This window comes from Dermacentor silvarum, chromosome 3 (assembly GCF_013339745.2).
Source record: "Dermacentor silvarum isolate Dsil-2018 chromosome 3, BIME_Dsil_1.4, whole genome shotgun sequence".
Classification (NCBI taxonomy): Eukaryota; Metazoa; Arthropoda; class Arachnida; order Ixodida; family Ixodidae; genus Dermacentor; species Dermacentor silvarum.
The window spans coordinates 145,438,011-145,461,248 of NC_051156.1; the positions used below are offsets into that span (position 1 = coordinate 145,438,011).

The following is a 23,238-nucleotide window of genomic DNA, read 5'->3' on the forward strand; positions in this document are numbered from 1 at the left end:
CATAGATATACATGGGGTCCTATAGGGGTATATTGCGAATCCCCTATAACTACGTGTGACTACTGAGTGTTTTGTTTGTGACGATATATATATATATATATATATATATATATATATATATATATATTAATGACTGAAAAGAACGCTTACGCATTACCTGACAAGTCCCACTAAGGAGTTGCTGCAGTAACACCTTGCACGCAAGTAATTAGAACTCATTTAGGTTTATGGAGCCCTCTGTTCCTTTACTGTGTGGTGTAATCCAGGAATCTATTCCAGTCATAGTTCTCAAGGAATACTCATACACACACACACACAGATACACACACACACACACACACACACACACACACACACACACACACACAGATACACAGATAAATCTCTCTAGGATGGTGAAAGGTACGCAATCACATGAATAAAAACACTGTAAAAATAATAATTCACATCTTGGGTCGCGGCAGAGGAGCACAAGAAAGAAGAAATGTATGTCCAATTAGGAAATGTTTCTTACTTCTTGCTCAGACGTATTTTGTTCACGAGTCATTTGGCTGGCATGATGAAAATTATGAAATATATGGCGTTATGATTTCACTTACATGATAAAAGTGCATGTGCATTCTTTCTGCATTACATTCCTGTTGCAGTGCATCAGATTGTTTTTATCCGAAAGTACACACCTCAGCGTTATTTGTCCTGTCAGAGTCAAATTGTGGTTTTGGCTAGTAAAAATAACAGAATTCATTCAACGCAGCAGTATAAGGGGCACACATGTATTTCCTGGATGCCTGGATGCATAGAAATGTGAAACCGCACCGCGCCGACCTTGTCAGTAACAAAAGATTGTGTCTTTTTTTTTCTGTGATCTTTTCTCGCATAGTTATGCGCATGCATAATACAGAACTTTTAGTCCGTAAGCCGAAGCATACATATCTCAACTCGATCAGCCGGTAATGCATGCACCTTTTTATTTATGCACCAACACGTACGCATGGCAACCTGCACACGAAGATTAAAAATTTCAAACTTTCAAAATGATTTAACATCCGATACACTTGTTTAAATACCCTTAGGTGATCTTTCTAAACCTTTCCATTAAATGCGATGCCAATAGACACATGATGCGTGTAGTGTTATTTTATTTCCAAGTACGTATTGGGAACTGCTCCCGGTATTCCCCCATCGCAGAAGCGTTGTCATTTCGCATAGCGGTAATGAGCATGTAACCGTCCGTGTTCTGCACCGCGCAATGCAGCATAACGAATTCGTGCCTGCCCGTGAAGATGAAAAGACGCAGCGCCACCCACTATGCCACCGACGTGACTCGCGCGACCGCTGATTACAATCACTCGGCGGCGATCGGCGCAATTTACTCAGCGACAAAACGAAGAGCTATCAAGTAGGCAAAAGAGAGCTTCCCAGTAAAAAAATGTATAGCATGCCTGTAGTCGTGTGTTTCTTGCAGGGGATAATATTCATGTACCAGGTGTTGCTTTATGGAGTAATTCCGTAAAAAACAAACCCGATCAGTGTCACATCTATACAGTTATTAAAATATGGCTACCCGAGTCGCACTTGCCGTAGTAGCCTGAGTGAAGGTGATAGGCTGCCGAGCTCTAGGTCCAGGATTAGATTCCGGCTGCGGCGGTCCCATTTTGATGAGGGCGAAAAGCAAAAACGCTCATTTACTAATGTTTAGGCGCCTGTAAAGAACCACAGGAGGTCGAAGTTAGTCTGCAATCCTCCACGACGGCCTGCCTCATAACCAGATCGAGGTTCTGGCACATAAAATGCCAGCGAATATTTAAGTATTTGTGTAAGTCGATTCATGATGTATGCGTGGTTCCGCTGCTAGAAGTTGAAGGAAAAATCAACTACGAAAAAGACCCGCGAGAGAGCCAAAGCAAGTTTTCGCTTTATTATTCTTTGTCTGAAAACTTCAACCTCCCAAAGCAAGCAGGAACTCCGCACGCATATTGTCGGCCTGTTCCGCTTCTTTGTTATCGCTTATCGTCGTAACATTGAAGAAAACAATGCGAGCCACACTTCTGCCCAGTGCTAGGTTTCAATGGCAACATTCTGCACACGTCAACCTAGACTTGGCCAGAGATAACCTCGCTATCAGGTCGCGGAACTGTGTCAGTGCCACAAACCCACGCTTATTTGTCACAGCAATCTCACTCACTCTTTCCTTAGAAACCTTGCGTTGCGGCTTTCTTTAAATGAATATATTGTCCTTCTCATGCACATTTATTTATCTTTCTTTTTGGCCGAACATACTCTTTCGCTTCCCACCGCGCTCACCATGGGGCCCCTTTGTTCAACAATTACTCACCTAGTCCAGTGGGAAGGTCACTTATTTACGGAAACGTTTTAGGTGCTTGCTTTCACAGAGTGAATTATTAAGTTTTCAGTCAACATAAATGTCACGCAGCTAACCTATCTTCAAATGTAAAGTTTATATGAAGTAAGGTACAGCTTAATATGAATTTATTGGAAACTTTTGAATAACAATGATAAGCTTCTTAGAGTTATCATTCAAAGCAAAATACGAGACCAACCGCGCTGTGTTACTAGTTATATAATGCATTTATATGTAATCCTAAAGAAAGCTACGGGACACATGTACCCATATACATCTGCCGAATACAATCGCAGCAGCTTCAGAACCTTCCTGGTGTCAACGCCCTGCATGACCTCGTATTGTCACGTTATCTTTTTCTCTCTCGCTCTTTCGCACCTTTATAATTAAATCATCTTGCGTACTCTACAATCACTATCATGTTGTGGGCGGAGGGTACATTTCTGCTTCAGTTTCAACACGACGGCAATTATGAAATTGTCGGCTATACTGCTAGATAAGTATACGGCATGATGACGGTGCAGAGACCGTAAAAAACGCAGCAAATTTTGAGTCTGCAGAGGATACAGCCCGTGGCAAGACAGCTAAGGGCCATGGAGAGCGGAACCATGGCGCGGACGATAAAGGTTTGGGATACTACAGGACAGGCTTCACGTTGAATGCTATATTAGGAGCAGTTGCAGTTACGAAGTTTCTACAGTTACCTGCAACACGCTGATTATGATGGTCATTCCATTCTTTTCCACAACTCACATCATGAAATAAAGATTCTGGGAGCCAAGAAACCTCAAACCGCATGAAATCTGTGGGAATCCGCTTTTAAGGAGATCACTACCAAAAAAAAAATATTAGGCTTCAGCGATCGATAAGCTCAACACTGCTTTCACCAGAAACGTGATGTCCTGAGCGGCGCGTGAACGCTGAGCATGCACTGCCAAGTGTTTTTCTTAATTACTTTACACTTTCTACCTGTATTACTGCTTTCTGTGTCTTCTCAATGTTATAATTTTCTGATTATGTTATTATATGCGTCTTGGCCATTTTTGATGGTTCAGGCGATTTAGTAAATTAGGGCTGATCTACATACATGATAGAATGTGTAAGCGCGACTGCACGAACAAAGAAACAGACACACAGACACAACGCTGTCTCTGTGTGTCTGTTTCTTTCTATGTCTTCGTTCAGTCGCGCTTACAGATTCTATCATGGATTCTAACCAACTAGCATGCCAACGTGTTAATTAACTTATCTACATCCCTATGCGAACCTGTTATGCGCTCCTGATCTTTAATTACGTTCTTTGTGTCTTGGCAGACCTGCTTGTTGACTTATAACCTGACTTCCGACTTCAACTGCGGGCTCCGAAGTTGTATGCTTTGAAATTTTATTGATTTCTCCACCATAGTGCACAAATCGTGATCACACTAACAAATAATCGCAAACATTTACCGTACCATACTTTACAGGCTTCAAAGGGGTTCTTGTCAACACAACTTATCACAAGATCAGCCGCACTAAGCCGCAAATACCGATAGCTCGTGCGTTTTGTGGCTCATCGTGACGATGTGGATTTTCGTTTAAGTTAACCCTTTAGCCGACGCCGAAGTTCGTGCTGTTCTTAATTCACCTATGGCGGCTTCTGACTGACGTACCAGGGTTGCTCTTCCTGAATGCCAGCACGTGTCGATCACAAGAAGCGCTTCGAACGAATTCTATAAAGGCTTTACGCCATGACCGGTTATCCATCCCCTTAGTTTGACGCAAAAGAAGGCATAAGCGTGAGACATGTTGTCCGCGTACAAATGAACCTCGGGCAAGAGTGCTGCGCGCTCTCGCTGCCGCATGTTTCCCATGCAGGTCTTGTTCTTCTGATACCGAGTATATTTCACGACGCTGCATTGTGGCCATGCCGAGGCCTTCTACACACAATTATTTCACTATCTCCGCAGTATCTCAAGCAAGTATTTTTTTAAATTTCAACTTTTGCGACGCATACAAGATGGTCAGTCACACTTAGCCGTTCACTACTGCCTTGAAGCTTCTTTACCCTTAACTGTAGCACTATTTAGCGTTGGAGCTGGTCTCAAGCTGGCTTTTTTTGTAATTTCTTTTTTTTAAACTTCACAGCAAACGCCTTCGTCAAGGATAGAGGGTGATGCTTGATTACAGTTCTACCGGCGTGCACTGTCTCAACATACTCCGAATTTATTCCTTTGCGGAGGCGGGCGGAATAACAAGATGACTGCACGACTCTTCTTGTTCTTTTTTTTTTCCCTTGTGCTGGAAGTTCCCCGTGCAGTTGCCCAAGAGAGGGGGACGTGAAAGAAGGATTTTTCGTATAAAAGGGCGCACGAACAGCACTCATTCAGCAGTTGGCTCAACAGCAGCTCTAAAGTCACCATGGTAAGAAGCTTTGTTACCGAGATTCCTCAATAGCTGAGCCCACCTTACGATGATCACCTCAGTAAATAAGTACTGCTGGTTTATTTATCACGGACCGCTGTGTATTTAAACCTAATATGTGCGAACGTAGCGGCTTATTCATTGCTTCAATAGCTAGTTTTCTTTAAAAAACAAATGATAATGCAAACATTTTTTTTACGTTCAGGAGGAACTTTCCCTCACTATACGGCAAAAAGCAAGTATCTGAACATAAACTGAAAAATGTCTTGAAGCGTTAAAGTTGTTCAACGCAATACTTCCACTCCAGAGCCGAGTTTTTTTTTCTGTTTCCGAGATACCTTTTACGCGAAACATCAGTGAGCTTTACACCATAATGCAATATCCCTCTATCAGTACCACAAAGAATTCATCCTTATGCTTGGAAGAACGAGTGCATATGAAACCTATACGAGATAAAGCTGTGCACAGATAGGTAAACCCAAGAAAAATAGCATCCTCATAAAAAATACGCACGACTCTCCAGATCCGTGCCTGCGTCCTCCTGGCTCTTGCCACCAGCGCTCTCGCTGGCTACACTGGCTACGGCTTTGGCCACGGCTACGGTCTCGGCTACGGCTACGGTGGTCTTGGATACGGCTATGGTCTCGGCTACGCCGGCTACGCTCCAGCTGTGCACACTGTCGCTCACGCTGCCCCAGCCGTCGCCACTGTGGCCCACGCTCCAGTCGCCACCTACGCTGCTGCTCCAGCCGTCACCAGGGTTGCTACTGCCTACCACGCCCCAGCCGTTGCCACCTACGCCGCTGCTCCAGCCGTGACCAGGGTTGCCGCCACCTACGCGGCTGCCCCAGTTGTCGCTGCTGCTCCAGCCGTCACCAGGGTTGCTGCCACCTACCACGCCCCAGCCGTTGCCACCTATGCTGCTGCTCCGGTGGCCGCCTACCACGCCGCCCCAGCTGTTGCCACTTATGCCGCTGCTCCAGCTGTCGCCACCTACGCCGCTGCTCCAGCCGTGACCAAGGTTGCCACCACCTACCACGCCCCAGCTGTTGCCGCCGTGGCTCACGCTCCAGTCGCCACCTACGCTGCTGCTCCAGCTGTCGCCACCTACGCTGCTGCTCCAGCCGTCGCCACCTACGCTGCTGCCCCAGCTGTTGCCACCACCACCGTCCACCACGCCCCAGCTGTGGCCACTGTTGCCCACGCTGCCCCAGCTGTCGCTGCCTACCACGCCGCTCCAGTCTACAACTACGGTGTCGGAACCCTTGGTTACGGCGTTGGCCACTACGGCTACGGCCACGGTCTCCTCGGCTACGGCCTGAACTACGGCTATGGTCTTGGCTCTCCCTACCACTACGGTGCCCTTCTCCGCAAGAAGAAGTGTGAGTACATCCTTTAGTCCTTTTTGCTTGTGTATTTATATCAATCTAGTCCATTGTCCGTCATTTCATTGAGGTAGCAGGTCCAGAATTTTCAATTCATATTAATACTGCATAAGCAACGCTGAATGATGGCGTCGACCTGTTTCTCAATGGCCGAGAATATTGGGTGCAGCTGAGAAAGATAAAAAACAATGACAGGGATTTTATATAACTATAACATTTTGGAGATTTATATCATGGCATTTTCTAATAGTACTTTGTTGTATTTCTTCTCTTTGCAGAAACACTCCAACTGTAACTTATTTGAAGAAGAAGAAAAGTTATAGGCATCGACCTCAACCCTCCATAATCATCCATAATGGACGCAATGGAGAAATAAATTTGGTCGCCACAACAAGCACAGTCTCGATTGCAATTCTTTTGGCTTGTGTTTCGCCATAGAAGCTGATGCGCTAGTCATGCGGCAAGGTTCAATTTCGTGAAATTACCTTTATTCGGGAATGTTGACCATGAAGTTATTTAACGCTATCGTGTAGTACATAACTACATTATTTTATCACCGTGGGCACTGAAGAATTCATTTTTAATTCCCCACTTAATGGTTAGCGCTTTCAGTGCTTTTCTGGCCTGAGTGCGTTCACTTGGTTGAGTCATTTTTGCTGCTAAACGCAATGCACGTACTTCGTGTTTCGGGAAATTGTCTGACATTATACGCACAGGCCGCGCCTGCGCAGAGAATAACGTGCCAACATGCCAGTGGTGCGGAAGTAAGCAATAAATTTTGAAATATACAATTCGCTTCTTATTGGGTTGTCCGGCTGAATGTTCTCCTACATCGGCGCTTTGCTTTCGTCCAGGCACTTTTCGTCCAGGCACTTTCGTCCAGGCACTCATACGTCGAAATTTGTTGTCATAATTTCAAGGAAGCCAAGAAGATACCTGAATTTAGTATCAGTTGCCTATTTGTTACTTCGTTTATTTAGATTTTTTGTCTTTGTTACTTCGTTTATATTTAGAATTTGGGACATTTTTTTTTTACTTTTTACACCGTGAAAATGCCACCGTAAGTAATGCATTGTATAAATGCACAAGAAATATTAGCATGCCTTTGACCTATCCTCGACTTCCGAATGCTGTTTTCGGCTCCTTTCCTATGAATAATACCCATATGCTCCATAGCACCCATATCCAATAATGGGATATATGGTATCCTATATAAAACAGTTTTTCCCATATGATAAGTTATTGGATATGGTAGTTGTGGGGAATACGGGTTTTTTTTCTGTAGGCTTGCTTTCTCTTTCTCCTAGTACTGTTAATTAAGAAGTCCTTGCTTTAACAGTTCAGGAAATTTAGTGAATAATTGAACTTATTCACAGTGAACAAAAATACTTCTCCCGCGCTTGATATTCTTTAAGTCATGTAGACCTGCTTTGAGCAACAATTATCGAAGCATTAAGGGGGCTGTTTGCCCTCAGGAATCTATTCATCCATTCCTCTTTTCGCACTTCCCTTTCAGCTACGCTGAGTTGTAAAGATAGCGTCACTAAAACAGTATTACTAAGTGAAAAATAGTTAAATGTCTGCCAGGCGCATAAATTTGAAATAAAGAGCATAGCTCTATGCACTGCTCACAAAATATAGATTTTTCCGAAGAACTAGCACGGCTGCTGGCTGGTGAACCTGAATTTACTAATACTAATCGAGACTACGCCAAAAGAGTGATCAACCTTCTCTACACATCTACCTTGATCAAGCCGGTGTGGCCGTGTCAGCCTAATGAAAGTTAAACGTACGAAGTAGTGCCATCATCCGTATCGCTCTGCCTTTGTGACGCCATACATACTTGAAAAGCGCAACTCGCCCCTCCAACACCACTTCTAATAGGAAGGCTGAAAACGGAGCTCGTTGGTACAATTTTATGAACACAATCAGGCGCAGCACGAAAAGCCGGGCATGATTGACAACACGAGTGCATTGTCCTAGTAATATCTAATCTACTAATGTGTTTCACTGCGACGGCAATTAATGGTAGAAATTGGGTTTGCTGTGTGCGTCCCGTCTGTACGCCTATCCATTCCTGCCGTTACGCTAACGACGAAGGTCGTCGTCATTTGACGACACACTACGATTTTTTGCCGTCACATAGGCAACCTGGTCACCCCCAATTTTGCCATATCTGCAGATGGGAGAAAAGGAAAACTGATCCACGAGAGTCTTTGTTGGAATTGGAAACCAAAGAAGTCAAGCAATACGCATTTGCGAGTCGATCGCGCTCACTACTGACCTATCATGCACCAATGGTGCCGGGCGCTTCTTGCGTGCCTTTGCGCTCCATACTATCTCGGAGGGCAGTGGCGTCTGTGCATCTATTTCGGAGGCCAAAACCCGGAACACTGCCGAGCACCGGTATAATATTTTGCCCACCACACAGAAATTCTTATTGACAAGATGTGATTGTGCATTCGCGCCGTTTGTTGTTGTCATGCTCGTGAAAAAAGCGCCGGCCGCACAAAAGAGGCGTACTTGACAGTGATGGTGTGAAGCTTCAAACGTATGGCACAAAAACTCTATAGAGGATACACCAAGAATAGGACTGTGGTAGGAAAACAACACCAAAAGCATTTACAATGTTCAAGCCAACAAGCAACGTCGCGCCGACCATGCCAAGTAGCGCACACAGTTCAGAGCACACGGCTCAAACGATTCAGAGCCGCCATGTACCTTATATGTCAGAACTGCAAATCTGCAGGCAAATGGCCACTGAAGTGGTCTCAGATTTCGTACATGGGACTGCGTCATTTCACTCGTGACATTAGTTGTAGTTCGAGTTATGGCTTCAGAGTTTTAATAACCAGGATGTGACCTTCAAAGTTACTTATAAGCCCGCCAAAATTAAAACATTTCAAAAAGAACTGCCTCTTCACTGGCGGCCCTATATGTTAATATACACATTAACTGCATTTAATAAATGGCATAAAGAGACCAATCTTTAAGGCAACCTCAAGCAATACTTTGCCGTCACATCGGGCAGGTAGGTGCTTAAACATTGTCCTACAGAACAATGAAAAAAAATATGATTGTTTTGCAGTAATTCTCAAAAATGGTTACCTTTACGACAACGCCACATTTCATTGATTCACTAACATTATCTGGACCAACCATAATCAAACAATGAAGTTTTGTAACACCTCGAAAAAAGAAAAGTGGATTAGCAAAAGTTTTTGGCTGAAAAATGGCGAATAAAATGTTAAAATAGCTATACATTTTTCTCTAAGTAAATCTAGCCTGCTCAGTCAAGGGGAGTCCGAAAGTGCGAAAGTCTCTCCATGTAGGTAGTTTATACAAGGTAAATATACCGGATAGCGAAGTTTCCATCGAAGCCCATACGTTCAAAACATGGTGGCTCATCGGCGGTTCATGGGGCTTAGCGCCATATGTGTAAGGAGGGAACACTTCCGGCTGAAGAAAAAAATAATTTGACGTCATATCCGGTAAAAACAGAAGTGGCGTCATTTTGTCCTCATAGGCGCGAAATTTGTTTTCGAAGGCCTGCCATTTGAGCTGTCTATTCAAATGCCCCGCCAATCGACTTGATGGGCGTTCCCAGCTTTCAGCGCGGAAAGCGATGCAAGAAAAGGTCAGCCGTACGGGTGTCGGAATCGCATCGCTGCATAGAACATACTTCCTTTGGAGGCCGACGAACGCTTTGGGCGTAGATTGCGCAGAGTGCTCGTCCTTTCGTCGTACGCCAAGCCCATCGGCCAGCGCTATCGCACGAAAACAACTAAAAAGTAAACAAGTATCTGACGATCGGAACTCACTACTTTTGACTGTACAGGTTAAGAAACAATAAAACTGAACACCCGCCGTGGTTGCTCAGTGGCTATGGTGTTGGGCTGCTGAGCACGAGGTCGCGGGATCGCATCCCGGCCACGGCGGCCGCATTTCGATGGGGATGAAATGCGAAAACACCTGTGTACTTATATTTAGGTGCACGTTAAAGAACCCCAGGTGGTCAAAATTTCCGGAGTCCCCCACTACGGCGTGCCTCATAATCTGATCGTGGTTTTGGCACGTAAAACCCCATTATTTAATTTTATGAAACTGAACGCGTCACCAAATTCAGACAAACGTCGACAAGCAAAACAACACATGTGAGGGGGGCGTATTGTAACAGGTTAACTTTACGAGCGCGCCTTTCCACCCACTCCAAGAGCTGCATTGCATTGCAAGGTTTAGCGGCGTCAACGCCCGCCGCTATCGATGAGCGCTCTTACGGTGGGCGCTGAAAAGAGGTATTTATTGATTAAGATCAAGTAAAATAGAGTGGTCCCTTCTTTTCTCGCCATGCGTACATAAAATTGATTAGGAATATTGTTTTCGTTGAATGAATCTAACTGCGTCTCGCTTTCAATATAAATGTTTTTTCCCAGTGTTTATTTCAAGAAAAAATGGCAGTCTCCCCGAAAAATCCACAGGCGCGGTGGTCGGCCACGCTACTCAGCTCAGAACTCCTCAACCAACTTTGGGCCGTCCAGCAAGCCATGGATGCCGTGCGGGAGCAACAGCTCCCAGTGGCCATCTAGGCGGCCCCAGGCCCGGGCCTCCCAATCGCCGGATTGCAAATAAAGTTATGTCACTCACTCACTCAGTGTTTATTTCCTCCAAACATAGTAGCGCTTCAATCGCTGCTCCCATAACCACCCTTGCTGATGTCGGTGACAATTCGTTCTGAACCGCTTTTCGCCCGAACCTGCGCGACCTATGCGGATTGACCGTGGTTTATATTCCCGATTATGTGTTGCGGTCATACAGGAAGGAGCTCGCGTACATCAGAAAAAAGGAAAAGTCACGACTTATTAGCACGGTTAGCATTCCTTGCCTACAACAGGCGTTTTGAGCCTATCTATCTATCTATCTATCTATCTATCTATCTATCTATCTATCTATCTATCTATCTATCTATCTATCTATCTCGCATCTTACGCCTACCCCGTGGCCAAAGTTGTCTACAATCTTGCGCCACTAGGTATGTGTTCATGATCGTGAATCAATTGCGGTCATTCCATCGTCGCCATTCCAGCTTCCTGATTGGACACTCGTTACGCTGTCGTCGTCTCGCCTTGAACCCCGACCCATCGCCCCAAGTTGTCGAATAGCTCGGGCCGCTACATGTGTTCCCGTCGTCGTAATGTCGTAGTGGTAGTAGCATCATCGTTATTCAAGCTTTGTTCGCCGACTATCGTTATGCTTTCGTCTTCACAACATCATCGCCATATAATAGTCGTGCATTCGTTTTCACACCACCGTGGTGTGCCGCTATGATCGTTCCATTGTAGTCGTTCTGGCTTTCTTGTCGTCGTCCCGCCACCTTCATAACACAGTCGTCATCATACCTTTCTCGTCGTACAACATTCGTCGTTCCATCGACGTCAATCTTTCTTCGTCATTTTATGGCAGTTATACTGCATGGCGTCATTCAATCGTGGTTGCGCTTTCGCTGTCGTCAAACAGTCTCTATCATGCATTCGTTGTCAGAACGCTGTCGCAATGCCGTTGTGGTCGTGGCAGCCTCGTCACTCCAGCTTCGTATTCCGACTGTCGTCGTGCCGTAGCCTTTCCGTCATCGTGGCCATCCAATCGTCCTCGTACAGGCTTCTTGATAAACTATTCGTCGCGTCATTGTCATCATGCACTCGACGTCAAACGTCTTCGTGCCGTTGCCATGTCATCGTCATAATTGCACCGTTATCATAAAGTCGTCGCCATGCACGTCTTACCGGTGTCGTGATGCCGTCGTTATCATGCCATCGTCATCATCTCATTGCCCTCACGTCGTCGTCATCACGTTGTCGTCGTTATACAATATTCACCCTGCTCACGGTCAACCTTGGCAAGCGAGTGCAGCCATAGCAAAGTTAGAAGATATCGGAGTGTGTCACAGATAGCCGAGGCACCAAACGTTTCAGAATCACCACTACACAAGTTAAATAAGCCTGACTCCGGTAATACAATGTCTCATTACATTGCTCATATGCTGATAGCATTACCACCAACAGTATTCGGAAGATGATTCTGCCGCATTATATATGCTAATATTGAATAGTATTTCTGTACGATCACGTAGTTAATACTGCCTTTTAAATACCATACTGGGTGTTTCTGCGTATAATTTAGGTGGCTTTAAAGATCACCTGAGGGAGAAAGCACAATTCTACTCACTGAACTGGTAAGCTAGAAGAGGTTCGCATTATTTGCAGGAGAAATCGAAATGCGTATTCGAATATCACCATAAATTGACTAAGTTTTAAAGTAACTACCTTCGCAAATACAAATTAGTGCCGGTGAGCCTGAAAGTAATATCCATCAGAAGACAATTCTGTGGATGATATCATTCCCGAGATATGTGTCATCAAACTTGCCATAATAATGCACTGTCGTTACACTTTTCTTTTGCATCGAAACACCTTTTTATGCATTGAAGCACGAACGCGACAGGACCAACCATATATTACACTGCAAAGTTCTCGTATTATTATTATAAAACTGGTTTCATTGCGGAGAATTCCTTCCAATTGAATCCGCCTTGCAATCTACATAGCTACAATTTGTAGATTGCAATATGTGCCGTAATGTATATAGTAAACAAAATATTAGGTGAATTTGTCTTCATTCGACAATTACGCACATTGATTTCTCGTGTACAGAGTGTTCGCCTGTAACACATCTCAAGGATTTGAACTGTCTTATATGCCACATGTTATCTTTAAAGATTACTTAAGGTCTTCGCGGAAACACGTCCTGTCAATATCACGCTTATTTTCAAATTATTGCCGTAAAAAAATACATTTTAAACAACCGCATCACCCGATCCCCGAACAAACAGCTTTGAAAGCACTGGGTCCTTGTCCAATTTCCTGTACTGAATGAACGAATTATTTTCCGGCATTAGGCAAGTGATCATAACATAATTCTCACTGTGTGCCAACGCTGCAGCAGCAGTAAATGAGTTCACAGCCTAAGCAATCGCTGAAGTATAGTTGTCATTTTTTTGCTGTGTTTTCAAATATTCCCTACTGGGAGCTTGGTCATCTGTGTTGACAGTTAGATACGCATGAAAGCATGTTTACGCTACTCGCCATGTTGCAACACCCAAGCGCGAGTGATAAAATACGGCCGTCTGAGCATCCTGATAATATAGCAAGTCGGCTTTCACGAGAAATTTCATTACGCGTTGCAAAGCGATATCCATAGTAGCGACAGTTCCCGGTAAATCGACATCTATCACTACGCACGTCAAAACCTCCTAGATGTGATCCGTGGTGCAGACAACCCTCTTCAGAGAGGGCCAGCTCTTTCAGCACATGTGCATTTCGGTTATTCAACAGAGTGATGCACAAAGAGAAGCGATATCATCGCTCTATGGCCGTGGCGACGGGTATTCAACATGTACCACCTTCGATCACCTCCGCAAGTGAAATGTTCGCCGTCATGCTGTCAATGTTATCGACTACGCATGGTGGACCTGCTAATATTATCACTGTGTCTATTCAACCTAGCCTTCTTGCTGACTAGCTGTCTTTATATCACACCTTAGTTCGTTCAGTGGTCTCATCAAAACGGCCAGCAAACCTCAAGATCAAACTTTCTAATTTTTTCATTGGGCACGGATAATCTCCGACGGTTTTCGGTCGGTCTCATTTACTGCACAGTCGAGGTGTGAAGCATGCAACGCCACTGCCGGAAGTCCTCATTCACCCAGTGTTGCAAAACGTCTGGTAGCGGCAGGGAAAGTGTAGCCGCTCATGATCTGTCCCCGCAGGATGTCGTCCCAGTGTATTGTATGAACCATGCAGATTCCTAAGAAATTGCATGGTGAGAAGGTCGTCAGAAGAGCGTTATGGCTAGGTTATATCTAGCTATTCTTTTAAATGCTTCTTCATTTGGTCAGAACTGCAACTTTTATTCTGTAAGTCATTACTAGTCAGACCACGTAAACGTGAAACCAAAGAGCTCTTTTAACTACAGCCCATGCAGTCTAGCTAAAAATGTTTCCTTACCTTGGCTTTTTGATATTGAAAACCTCTAAGACTCTTTTTGGAAAGTTAGTTAATGAAATCATTTCTTTCACATAATATTTGCTATAACAGTGATAAATTACAAGTGGCACAAGGATGTGTGACTATACAAAAAGATCCTCATACGCAATATATACGACGGCGTGAAGAAGATGAGGAGGGATACAATATTTTCCACTCTGGGTCTTTATTGATTTCCAAGTAATTGAATGACAAAGAGTGACGTTCACCGTTATATAAAATTATTCACTTTTCATTCATTACAACAGGTGCCTTACCGAAAATTACGTACAAGCTGGAACTCAACTTCAAAGACGAATTTTTTTAATTAAAGGACTGCAGGGCGGCCAGATTACCGGTTTCATAAATTAGCGAACTTCTGCGGCGTTCACACGTCCTATATATTATATATTTGCATTTTACTCGGCACACGGAAAATTTTGTGCCATGTAATCTCAATATTGCTTTTAGCCTTCATGATAAAAGTTCCAAGGTCTCTAATGGATCATTTCATGATACTGCTGAAATTATTACCATTTCGACGTTTGCGGTAAAGGCTAGGGGTGAACTTATTTGGGGATAAGATTTAGGTGCTTGCTTTGACAGAGTGGATTAAAAAGTGTTCAGTAACAAGGAACCTAATGTAGCTAACCTATTTTCATATGTGAAGATAATATCAAGTAAGGTGCGGCTAATGATAATGCTGGAAAATTTTGAAAAACTAGGAGGAAAATAAATAAGCTCCTCAAAGTTATCATTCAAAGCAAAGTACGAGACCGACCCCTCTGTTTTACTTGTAATATAATACGTTTAAACCCAGTCCTAAAGAAATCTACAACACACATGCACCAAGATAAATTTGCCGAGTACAATCGCAGCAGCTTCAGAACCTTGACGGTATCAATGTGGTGGATGACCTCGTTTTGTCATCCTTTCTCTCTCGCTCTGTCGGCGCTTCTAAAATTAAATCACTTTGCGTACTCTGCGATCTTTGTCATGTCGTGGGCGGAGAGACATTTGAGCTCCCGTGAGAAAATGACGGTAATTACGGCATGACGACGGCGCAAAGACCGTAAGAAACGCAGCATACCTTAAGTTTGCAGAGGACCCAGTCCGTGGCAAGATGGCCCAGGGTCGTGAACAGTGGGAGCACGGTGCGGAAGACAAAGGCTTGGGATACTATTGGACAGACTTCAAGCTGAATGCTATTTTGCAAGTAGTTCGGGTTACGAAGTTGCTATGGTTACCCGCAACACGCTGATTGGGATAGTGATTTCATTTTTTCCCACGACTCGCAGCCTGAAACAAATATCCTGGGAGGCAGGCAACAGCACACCGCATAAAATCTGTTGGACGCCACTTTTAAGGAGATGACTACGAAAAAATTATGAGGTCCTAGCGAGCGATAGCTTCAAAACTGCTTTTACATGGAATATCGTCTTCAGTGGCCCGCAAACCCTGAACAAGCACTGACAAATTTTTTTTCCTTATTCCTTCGCAATTTATACGCTTATTACTGCTTTCTCTGTCTTTTCAATGCTATTATTGTGAGCCCATGCTACTATATGCGTTTTCGTCATTTTTTATGACTCAGTCAATTAAGTCAATTTGGGCTGATGTATATCCTAATAGGAGCCTTTTATGTTGCCCGATTTTTAATTAGGTCCTCTTTTTCTTGGTAGAATTGATCGTCGGATTGCTATAGATGCCGGTCTCTCGACTTGAACTACATGCTCCAAGAATTGTGTAATTTTACGTTCCAGTAATTTCTCCACGATAGTGGACAACTCGTGACCACACTAACACGTAATCACAAACGTTTACCGTACAATATTTTTAGGCTCCAAAGGAATTCTTGTCAACACAACTTCTCTTAAGATCCAAGTTGAAGCAGTGCAACCGCACTGATCAGCCGCACTAAGTTGCAAACACCGACAGTTCATGCAATTTGCGGCTCATCATGACGATGGGGATTTTCGTTTCAGTTATCACTTTAGCCGACACCGAAGTTCGTGTTGTTCTTAATTCACTTGTGGTGGCTTCTGACTGACGTACAAAACTCTTCCTGAAAGCACGAGTCGATCACAAGAAGAGCTTCGATCGAATTCAATAAACGCTTTACGCATGACCGGTTATTCATCCCCTTAGTTTCATGCCAACGAAGGCATAAGCGTGAGAGATGTCATCCGCGTACAAATGAACCTCGGGCAAGAGTGCTGCGCGCTCTTGCTGTCGCACGTTTCGCATGCAGGTCTTGTTCTTCTGATACCGCGTATATCTCACGACGCTGCATCGTGGCCATGCCGAGGCCTTCTACAGACAATTATTTCTCTGTCTCCGCAATATCTCAACCAAGCCATTTATTATTTTTTGTGCATTTCAACTTTTACAACGCATACAACATGGTCAGTCACACTTAGCCATTGACTACTGCCTTGAAGCTTCTTTACCCTGAACTGTAGCACAATTTAGCGCTGGAGCTGGTCTCAAGCTTCCTTCTTTAGAATTTCTTTTTTAAAACTTCACACAAACGCCCTCGTCAATGATAGGGGGTGATGCTTGATTACAGTTCTACCAGCGTGCCCCGTCTCACCATACCCCGGATTTATTCCTTTGCGAAGGCGGGCGGAATAACAAGATGACTGCACAACCCTTCTTGTTATTTTTTTCCTTGTGGTGCCAGTTCCCGTGCAGTTGCCCAAGAAAGGGGGATGTGAAAGAAGGATTTTCGTATAAAAGGGCGAACGAACAGCACTCATTCAGCAGTTGGCTCAACAGCAGCTCTAAAGTCACCATGGTAAGAAGCTTTGTTGCCGAGATTCCTGAATAGCCGAGCCCACCTTACGATGATCGCCTCAGTAAAGAAGTGCTGCTGGTTTATTTATCACGGACCGCTCCATGTTGAAACATAGCGGCTTATTCATTGCTTCAATAGCTTGCTTTGTTTAAAAAGCTAATAATAATGCAAACATTTTTTATGTTAAGGAGGAACTTTCCCTCACTATAGGGTAAAAAGCAAGTATCTGAACATAAACTGAAAAATGTCTTGAAGCGTTAAAGTTGTTCAACGCCATACTTGCACTCCAGTGCCGAGTTTTTTCTATTTCCCAGATACCTTTTACGCGAAACATCAGTGAGCTTTACACCATAATGCAAGATCCGTCTTCCAAGTATCACAAATAATTCATCCTTATGCGCGGAAGAACGAGTGCATATGAAACCTATACCAGATAAAGCTGTGCACAGATAGGTAAACCCAACAAAAAATGGCATCCTCATAAAAAATGTGCATGACTCTCCAGATCCGTGCCTGCGTCCTCCTGGCTCTTGCCACCAGCGCTCTCGCTGGCTACACCGGCTACGGCTTTGGCCACGGCTACGGTCTCGGCTACGGCTACGGTGGTCTTGGATACGGCTATGGTCTCGGCTACGCCGGCTACGCTCCAGCTGTGCACACTGTCGCTCACGCTGCCCCAGCCGTCGCCACTGTGGCCCACGCTCCAGTCGCCACCTACGCTGCTGCTCCAGCCGTCACCAGGGTTGCTACTGCCTACCACGCTCCAGCCGTTGCCACCTACGCTGCTGCTCCAGTTGTCGCCGCTGCTCCAGCCGTGACCAGGGTTGCCGCCACCTACGCGGCTGCCCCAGTTGTCGCTGCTGCTCCAGCCGTCACCAGGGTTGCTGCCACCTACCACGCCCCAGCCGTTGCCACCTATGCTGCTGCTCCGGTTGCCGCCTACCACGCCGCCCCAGCTGTTGCCACTTATGCCGCTGCTCCAGCTGTCGCCACCTACGCCGCTGCTCCAGCCGTGACCAAGGTTGCCACCACCTACCACGCCCCAGCTGTTGCCGCCGTGGCTCACGCTCCAGTCGCCACCTACGCTGCTGCTCCAGCCGTCGCCACCTACGCGGCTGCACCAGCTGTTGCCACCACCACTGTCCACCACGCCCCAGCTGTGGCCACTGTTGCCCACGCTGCTCCAGTCTACAACTACGGTGTCGGAACCCTTGGTTACGGCGTTGGCCACTACGGCTACGGCCACGGTCTCCTCGGCTACGGCCTGAACTACGGCTATGGTCTTGGCTCTCCCTACCACTACGGTGCCCTTCTCCGCAAGAAGAAGTGTGAGTACATCCTTTAGTCCTTTTTGCTTGTGTATTTATATCAATCTAGTCCACTGTCCATCATTCCATTGCGGTAGCAGGGCCAGAATTTTAAATTGATATCAATGCTGCATAAGCAACGCTAGATGATGGCGTCGACCTGTTTCTCAATGGCCGAGAATATTGGGTGCAGCAGAGAAAAAAAAAGAAGTACGGGGATTTTATATAACTATAACATTTGGCTGATTTATGTCATGGCATTTTCTAACAGTACCTTGTTGTTTTTCTTCTGTTTGCAGAAACAATCCAACTGTAACTTATTTGAAGAAGAAGAAAAGTTATAGGCATCGACCTCAACCCTCCATAATCATCCATAATGGACGCAATGGAGAAATAAATTTGTTCGCCACAACAAACACAATCTCGATTGCAATTCTTTTGGTTTGTGTTTTGCCATAGAAACTGATGCGCTAGTCGTGGGGCAAGGTGCAATTTCATGAAAATACCTTTATTCGGAAATGTTGCCCACGAAGTCATTTAACGCTATCATGCAGTAGAATAACTACATTATTGTATCGCCCTTGGCACTGAAGTATTTATTTTTATTTACCACATAATGGTTAGCGCTTTCAGTGCTTTTCTGACCTGAGTGCGTCACTTGGTTTAGTCATGTTTCGCTGATAAACGCAATGCACGTATTTCGTGTTTCGGAAAATTGTCTGACATTATACGCACAGGCCGCGCCTGCGCTGAGAATAACGTTCCAACATGCTAGTGGTGCGGAAGTATGCAATAAATTTTGAAACATAGATTTCGCTTCTTATTGCGTTGTCTGGCTGAATGTTCTTCTACATCGGCGCTTTGCTTTCATCCAGACACTTTTTGCAACTGCTCATACGCCGAAATTTGTTGTCATAATTTCAAGGAACCCAAGAAGATGCCTGAATTTAGTATCAGTGGCCTATTTATTACTTCGTTTATGTAGATTTTTTGCTTTTGTTACTTCGTTTATAATTAGAATTTGGGTCATTTTTTTTACTTTTTACACCATGAAAACGCTACCGTAAGTAATGCATTGTATAAATACACAAGAAATATTAGCATGCCTTCGACCTATCCCAGACTTCCGAATGCTCTTTTCGGCTCCTTTCCTATAGAAAATACCCATATACTCCCTAGCTCCCATGTCCAATAATCCGATATGAAATATATGGGATCCTATATAAACAACAGTTTTTCCCATGTCATATGATGTTATTGGATATGGGAGTTGTGGGGAATACGGTTTTTTTTTCAGTAGGGTTGCTTTCTCTTTATGCTAGTACTGTTAATTAAGGAGTCCTTTCTTTAACAGTTCAGGAAATTTAGTGAAACACTGAACTTATTCACAGTGAACAAAATTACTTCTCCCGCGCTTGATATTCTTTAAGTCATGTAAGGCCTACTTTGAGGGAACGATAATCAAAGCATTAAGGGGGCTGTTTGCCCTATTCCTGCATTCCTCATTTCGCACTTCTTCTTCAGCGAGGCTGAGTTGTAAAGATAGCGTCGCTAAAACAGTATTACTAAGTGAAAAATAGTGCAATGTCTGCCAAGCGCATAAATTTGAAATGAAGAGCATAGCTCTATGCACTGCTCAGAAAATATTGATTTTTCCGAAGATCTGGTACGGCTGCTGGCTGGTAGACTTATATTTACTAATACTAATCGAGAATACGACAAAGGAGTGATCAACCTTCTCTACACATCTAGTTTGATCTAGCCGGTGTGGCCGTGTCCGGCTAATGAAAGTTTAACGTACGAGGTGGTGCCATCATCCGTGTCGCTCTGCCTTTGTGACACCATACATACTTGAAAAGCGCAACTCGCACCTCCAACACCGCTTCTAATGGGAAGGCTGAAAACGGAGCATGTTGGTACAATTTTCTGAACATTATTAGGCGCAGCACGAAAAGCCGGCCGCATGATTGACAACACGAGTGCATAGTCCTATAATGTCTAATCTACTAACGCTGTTTCACTGCGACGGCAATTATTGCTAGAAATTGGGTTTGTTGTGTTCGTCCCATCTGCATCGTCCATTCATTCTGGCCGTTACGATAACGACGACCGTCGTCGTCATTTGACGACACACTACGATTTTCTGCCGTTACTAGGGAACATCGTGACCCCCAATTTTGCCATATTTGCAGATGGGAGAAAAGTAAGACTGTTCCACAAGGGTCTCTGTTGGAATTGGAAGCCAAAGAAGTGAAGCAACAGGCATTTTCGAGTCGATCGCGCTCACCACTGACCTATTATGTACCAATGATGCGGGGCGCTTCTTGCATGCCTTTGTGCTCTATACAATCGCGGAGGGCAGTCGCGTCTGTGCATCTATTTAGGAGGCCAAAACCCGGTGGTCCAAATTTCCGGAGTCCCCCACTACGGCGTGCCTCATAATCAGATCGTGGTTTTGGCACTATAAAACCCCATAACCTAACCTAACCTAACTCGGAACACTGCCGAGAACCGGTATAATATTTTGCCCAGCATACAGAAATTCTTATTGACAAGATGTGATTGTGCATCGATGTTGTCATGCTCGTGAAAAAAGCGCCGGCCGTACAAAAGAGGCATACTTGACAGTGAGGGTGTGAAGCTTCAAACGTTAGCAGAGAACACTTCCGGTGGAAGAAAAAATAATGTGACGTCATATCCGTTAAACCGGAGGGGCGTCATTTTGTTCTCATAGGCGTGAAATTTGTTTCGAAAGCCTCCATTAGACCTGTATATTCAAATGCCCCGCCACTCGACTTTATGGACGTTCCCAGCTTTCAGCGCGGAATGCGATGCAAGAAAAGGTCACCCATGCGTGTGTCGAAATCGCATCGCTGCACAGAACATACTTTCTTTGGAGGCCGACGAACGCTTTGGGCGTAGATTGCGTAGAGTGCTCGTCCTTTCGACGGACGCCAAGCCCGTCGGCCAGCGCTGTCGCACGAAAACAAATAAAAAGTAAACAAGTATCTGACGGTCGCAACTCACTACTTTTGACTGTACAGGTTAAGAGACAGTAAAACTAACGCGTCACCAAATTAAGACAAACGTCGACACGCAAAACAACACAACATGTGAGGTGTGAGGTGAGGTATTGTAACAGGTGAACTTCACGAGCGCGCCTTTCCACGCACTCCAAGAGCTGCAGTGCATTGCAAGTTATAGCGGCGTCAACACCCGCCACTATCCATGGGCGCTCTTACGGTGGGCACTGAAAAAAAAAGGTATTTATTGATAATGATCAAGCAAAATAGAGTTGTCCCTGTTCTCGCCATGCGTACATAAAATTTATTAGGAATATTATTTTCGTTGAATGAATCTAACTGCGTCTCGCTTTAATTAAAAATTGTTTTCCCAGTGTTTATTTCCTCCAAACATAGTAGCGCTTCAATCGCTGCTCCCATAACCACCCTTGCTGATGTCGGTGACAATTCGTTCTGCACCGCTTTTCGCGCGAACCTTCGCGACCTATGTGGATTGACCGTGGTTTATATTCCAGATTATGTGTTGCGGTCATACAGGAAGGAGGTCGCGTACATCAGAAAAAAGTAAAAGTCATGACTTATTAACACGGTTAGCATTCCTTGCCTACCACGGGCGTTTTGAGTCTATCTATCTATCTATCTATCTATCTATCTATCTATCTATCTATCTATCTATCTATCTATCTATCTATCTATCTATCTATCTATCTATCTATCTGTCTGTCTGTCTGTCTGTCTGTCTGTCTGTCTGTCTGTCTGTCTGTCTGTCTATCTATCTATCTATCTATCTATCTATCTATCTATCTATCTATCTATCTATCTATCTATCTATCTATCTAGCATCTTACGCCTACTCCGTGGCCAAAGTTGTCTACAATCTTGCGCCACTAGGTATGTGTTCATGATCGTGAATCAATTGCGGTCATTCCATCGTCGCCATTCCAGCTTCCTGATTGGACACTCGTTACGCTGTCGTCGTCTCGCCTTGAACCCCGACCTATTGCCACAAGTTGTTGACTAGCTTAGGCCACTACATATGTGCCCGTCGTCGTAATGTCGTAATGGTAGTAGCATCGTCGTTATTCAGGCTTTGTTAGCCGACTCTCGTTAAGCTTTCGTCTTCACACCATTGTCGCCATATAATCGTCGTGCATTCGTTTTCACACCACCATGGTGTGTCGTTACGATCGTCCCATTGTAGTCGTTCCGACTTTCTCATCCAGCAACTGTCCATCTGTCGTCGTCCCGCCATCGTCAAATCACAATCGTCGTCATGCCGTTCTCGTCATACCCCATAGGTCTTTCCATCGACATCAATCTTTCTTCGTCATTTTATGTCAACTATATTGCATGGCGTCATTCCGTCGTGATTATGTTGTCGCAGTCGTCAACCAGACTCTATCATACATCCATTGTCAGGCCGCTGTATTCCTGCGGTGTAGTCGTGACAGCGTCAACTTTCCAGCTTCTTATTCCGACTCTCGTCATGCCGTAGTCTTTCCGTCATAGTCGTCATTCAATCGTCCTCGTACAGGCTTCTAGATACACTAGTCGTCACGTGGTTGTCATCATACACTTGACGTCAAATGTCTTCATACCGTTGCCATAGTCGTCGTCATGATTGCGCCGTTATCATAAAGTCGCCGCCGTGCAGTCGCTGGCTCACCGTCGTCGTGATGCCTTCGTTGTCACGGTATCGTCGTCACCTCATTGCCCTCACGTCGTCGTCATCACGGTGTCGTCGTTATACAATTGTCACCGTGCTCATGGTCAACCTCGGCAACCGAGCGACATAGCAAGGCGGGACGATATCGGAGTATGTCGCATATAACCAAGGCAACAAAATTATGAGAATAACCACTACACAAGTTAAATAAGCGTGA

General features: G+C 44.8%; 1 protein-coding gene across 1 annotated transcript; it reads left to right on the forward strand.

Annotated features, from left to right (window-relative positions):
• Nucleotides 1–5,270: 5,270 nt before the first annotated feature.
• LOC119444850 (fibroin heavy chain-like) lies at nt 5,271–18,759 on the forward strand (the record flags this gene model as incomplete). Its single annotated transcript, XM_049664769.1, has 5 exons — nt 5,271–6,147; nt 12,328–12,379; nt 16,923–17,025; nt 17,531–18,353; nt 18,632–18,759. Coding segments are annotated over 5 exons (1,857 nt in total), but the record flags the coding sequence as incomplete, so codon positions are not given.
• Nucleotides 18,760–23,238: the final 4,479 nt, after the last annotated feature.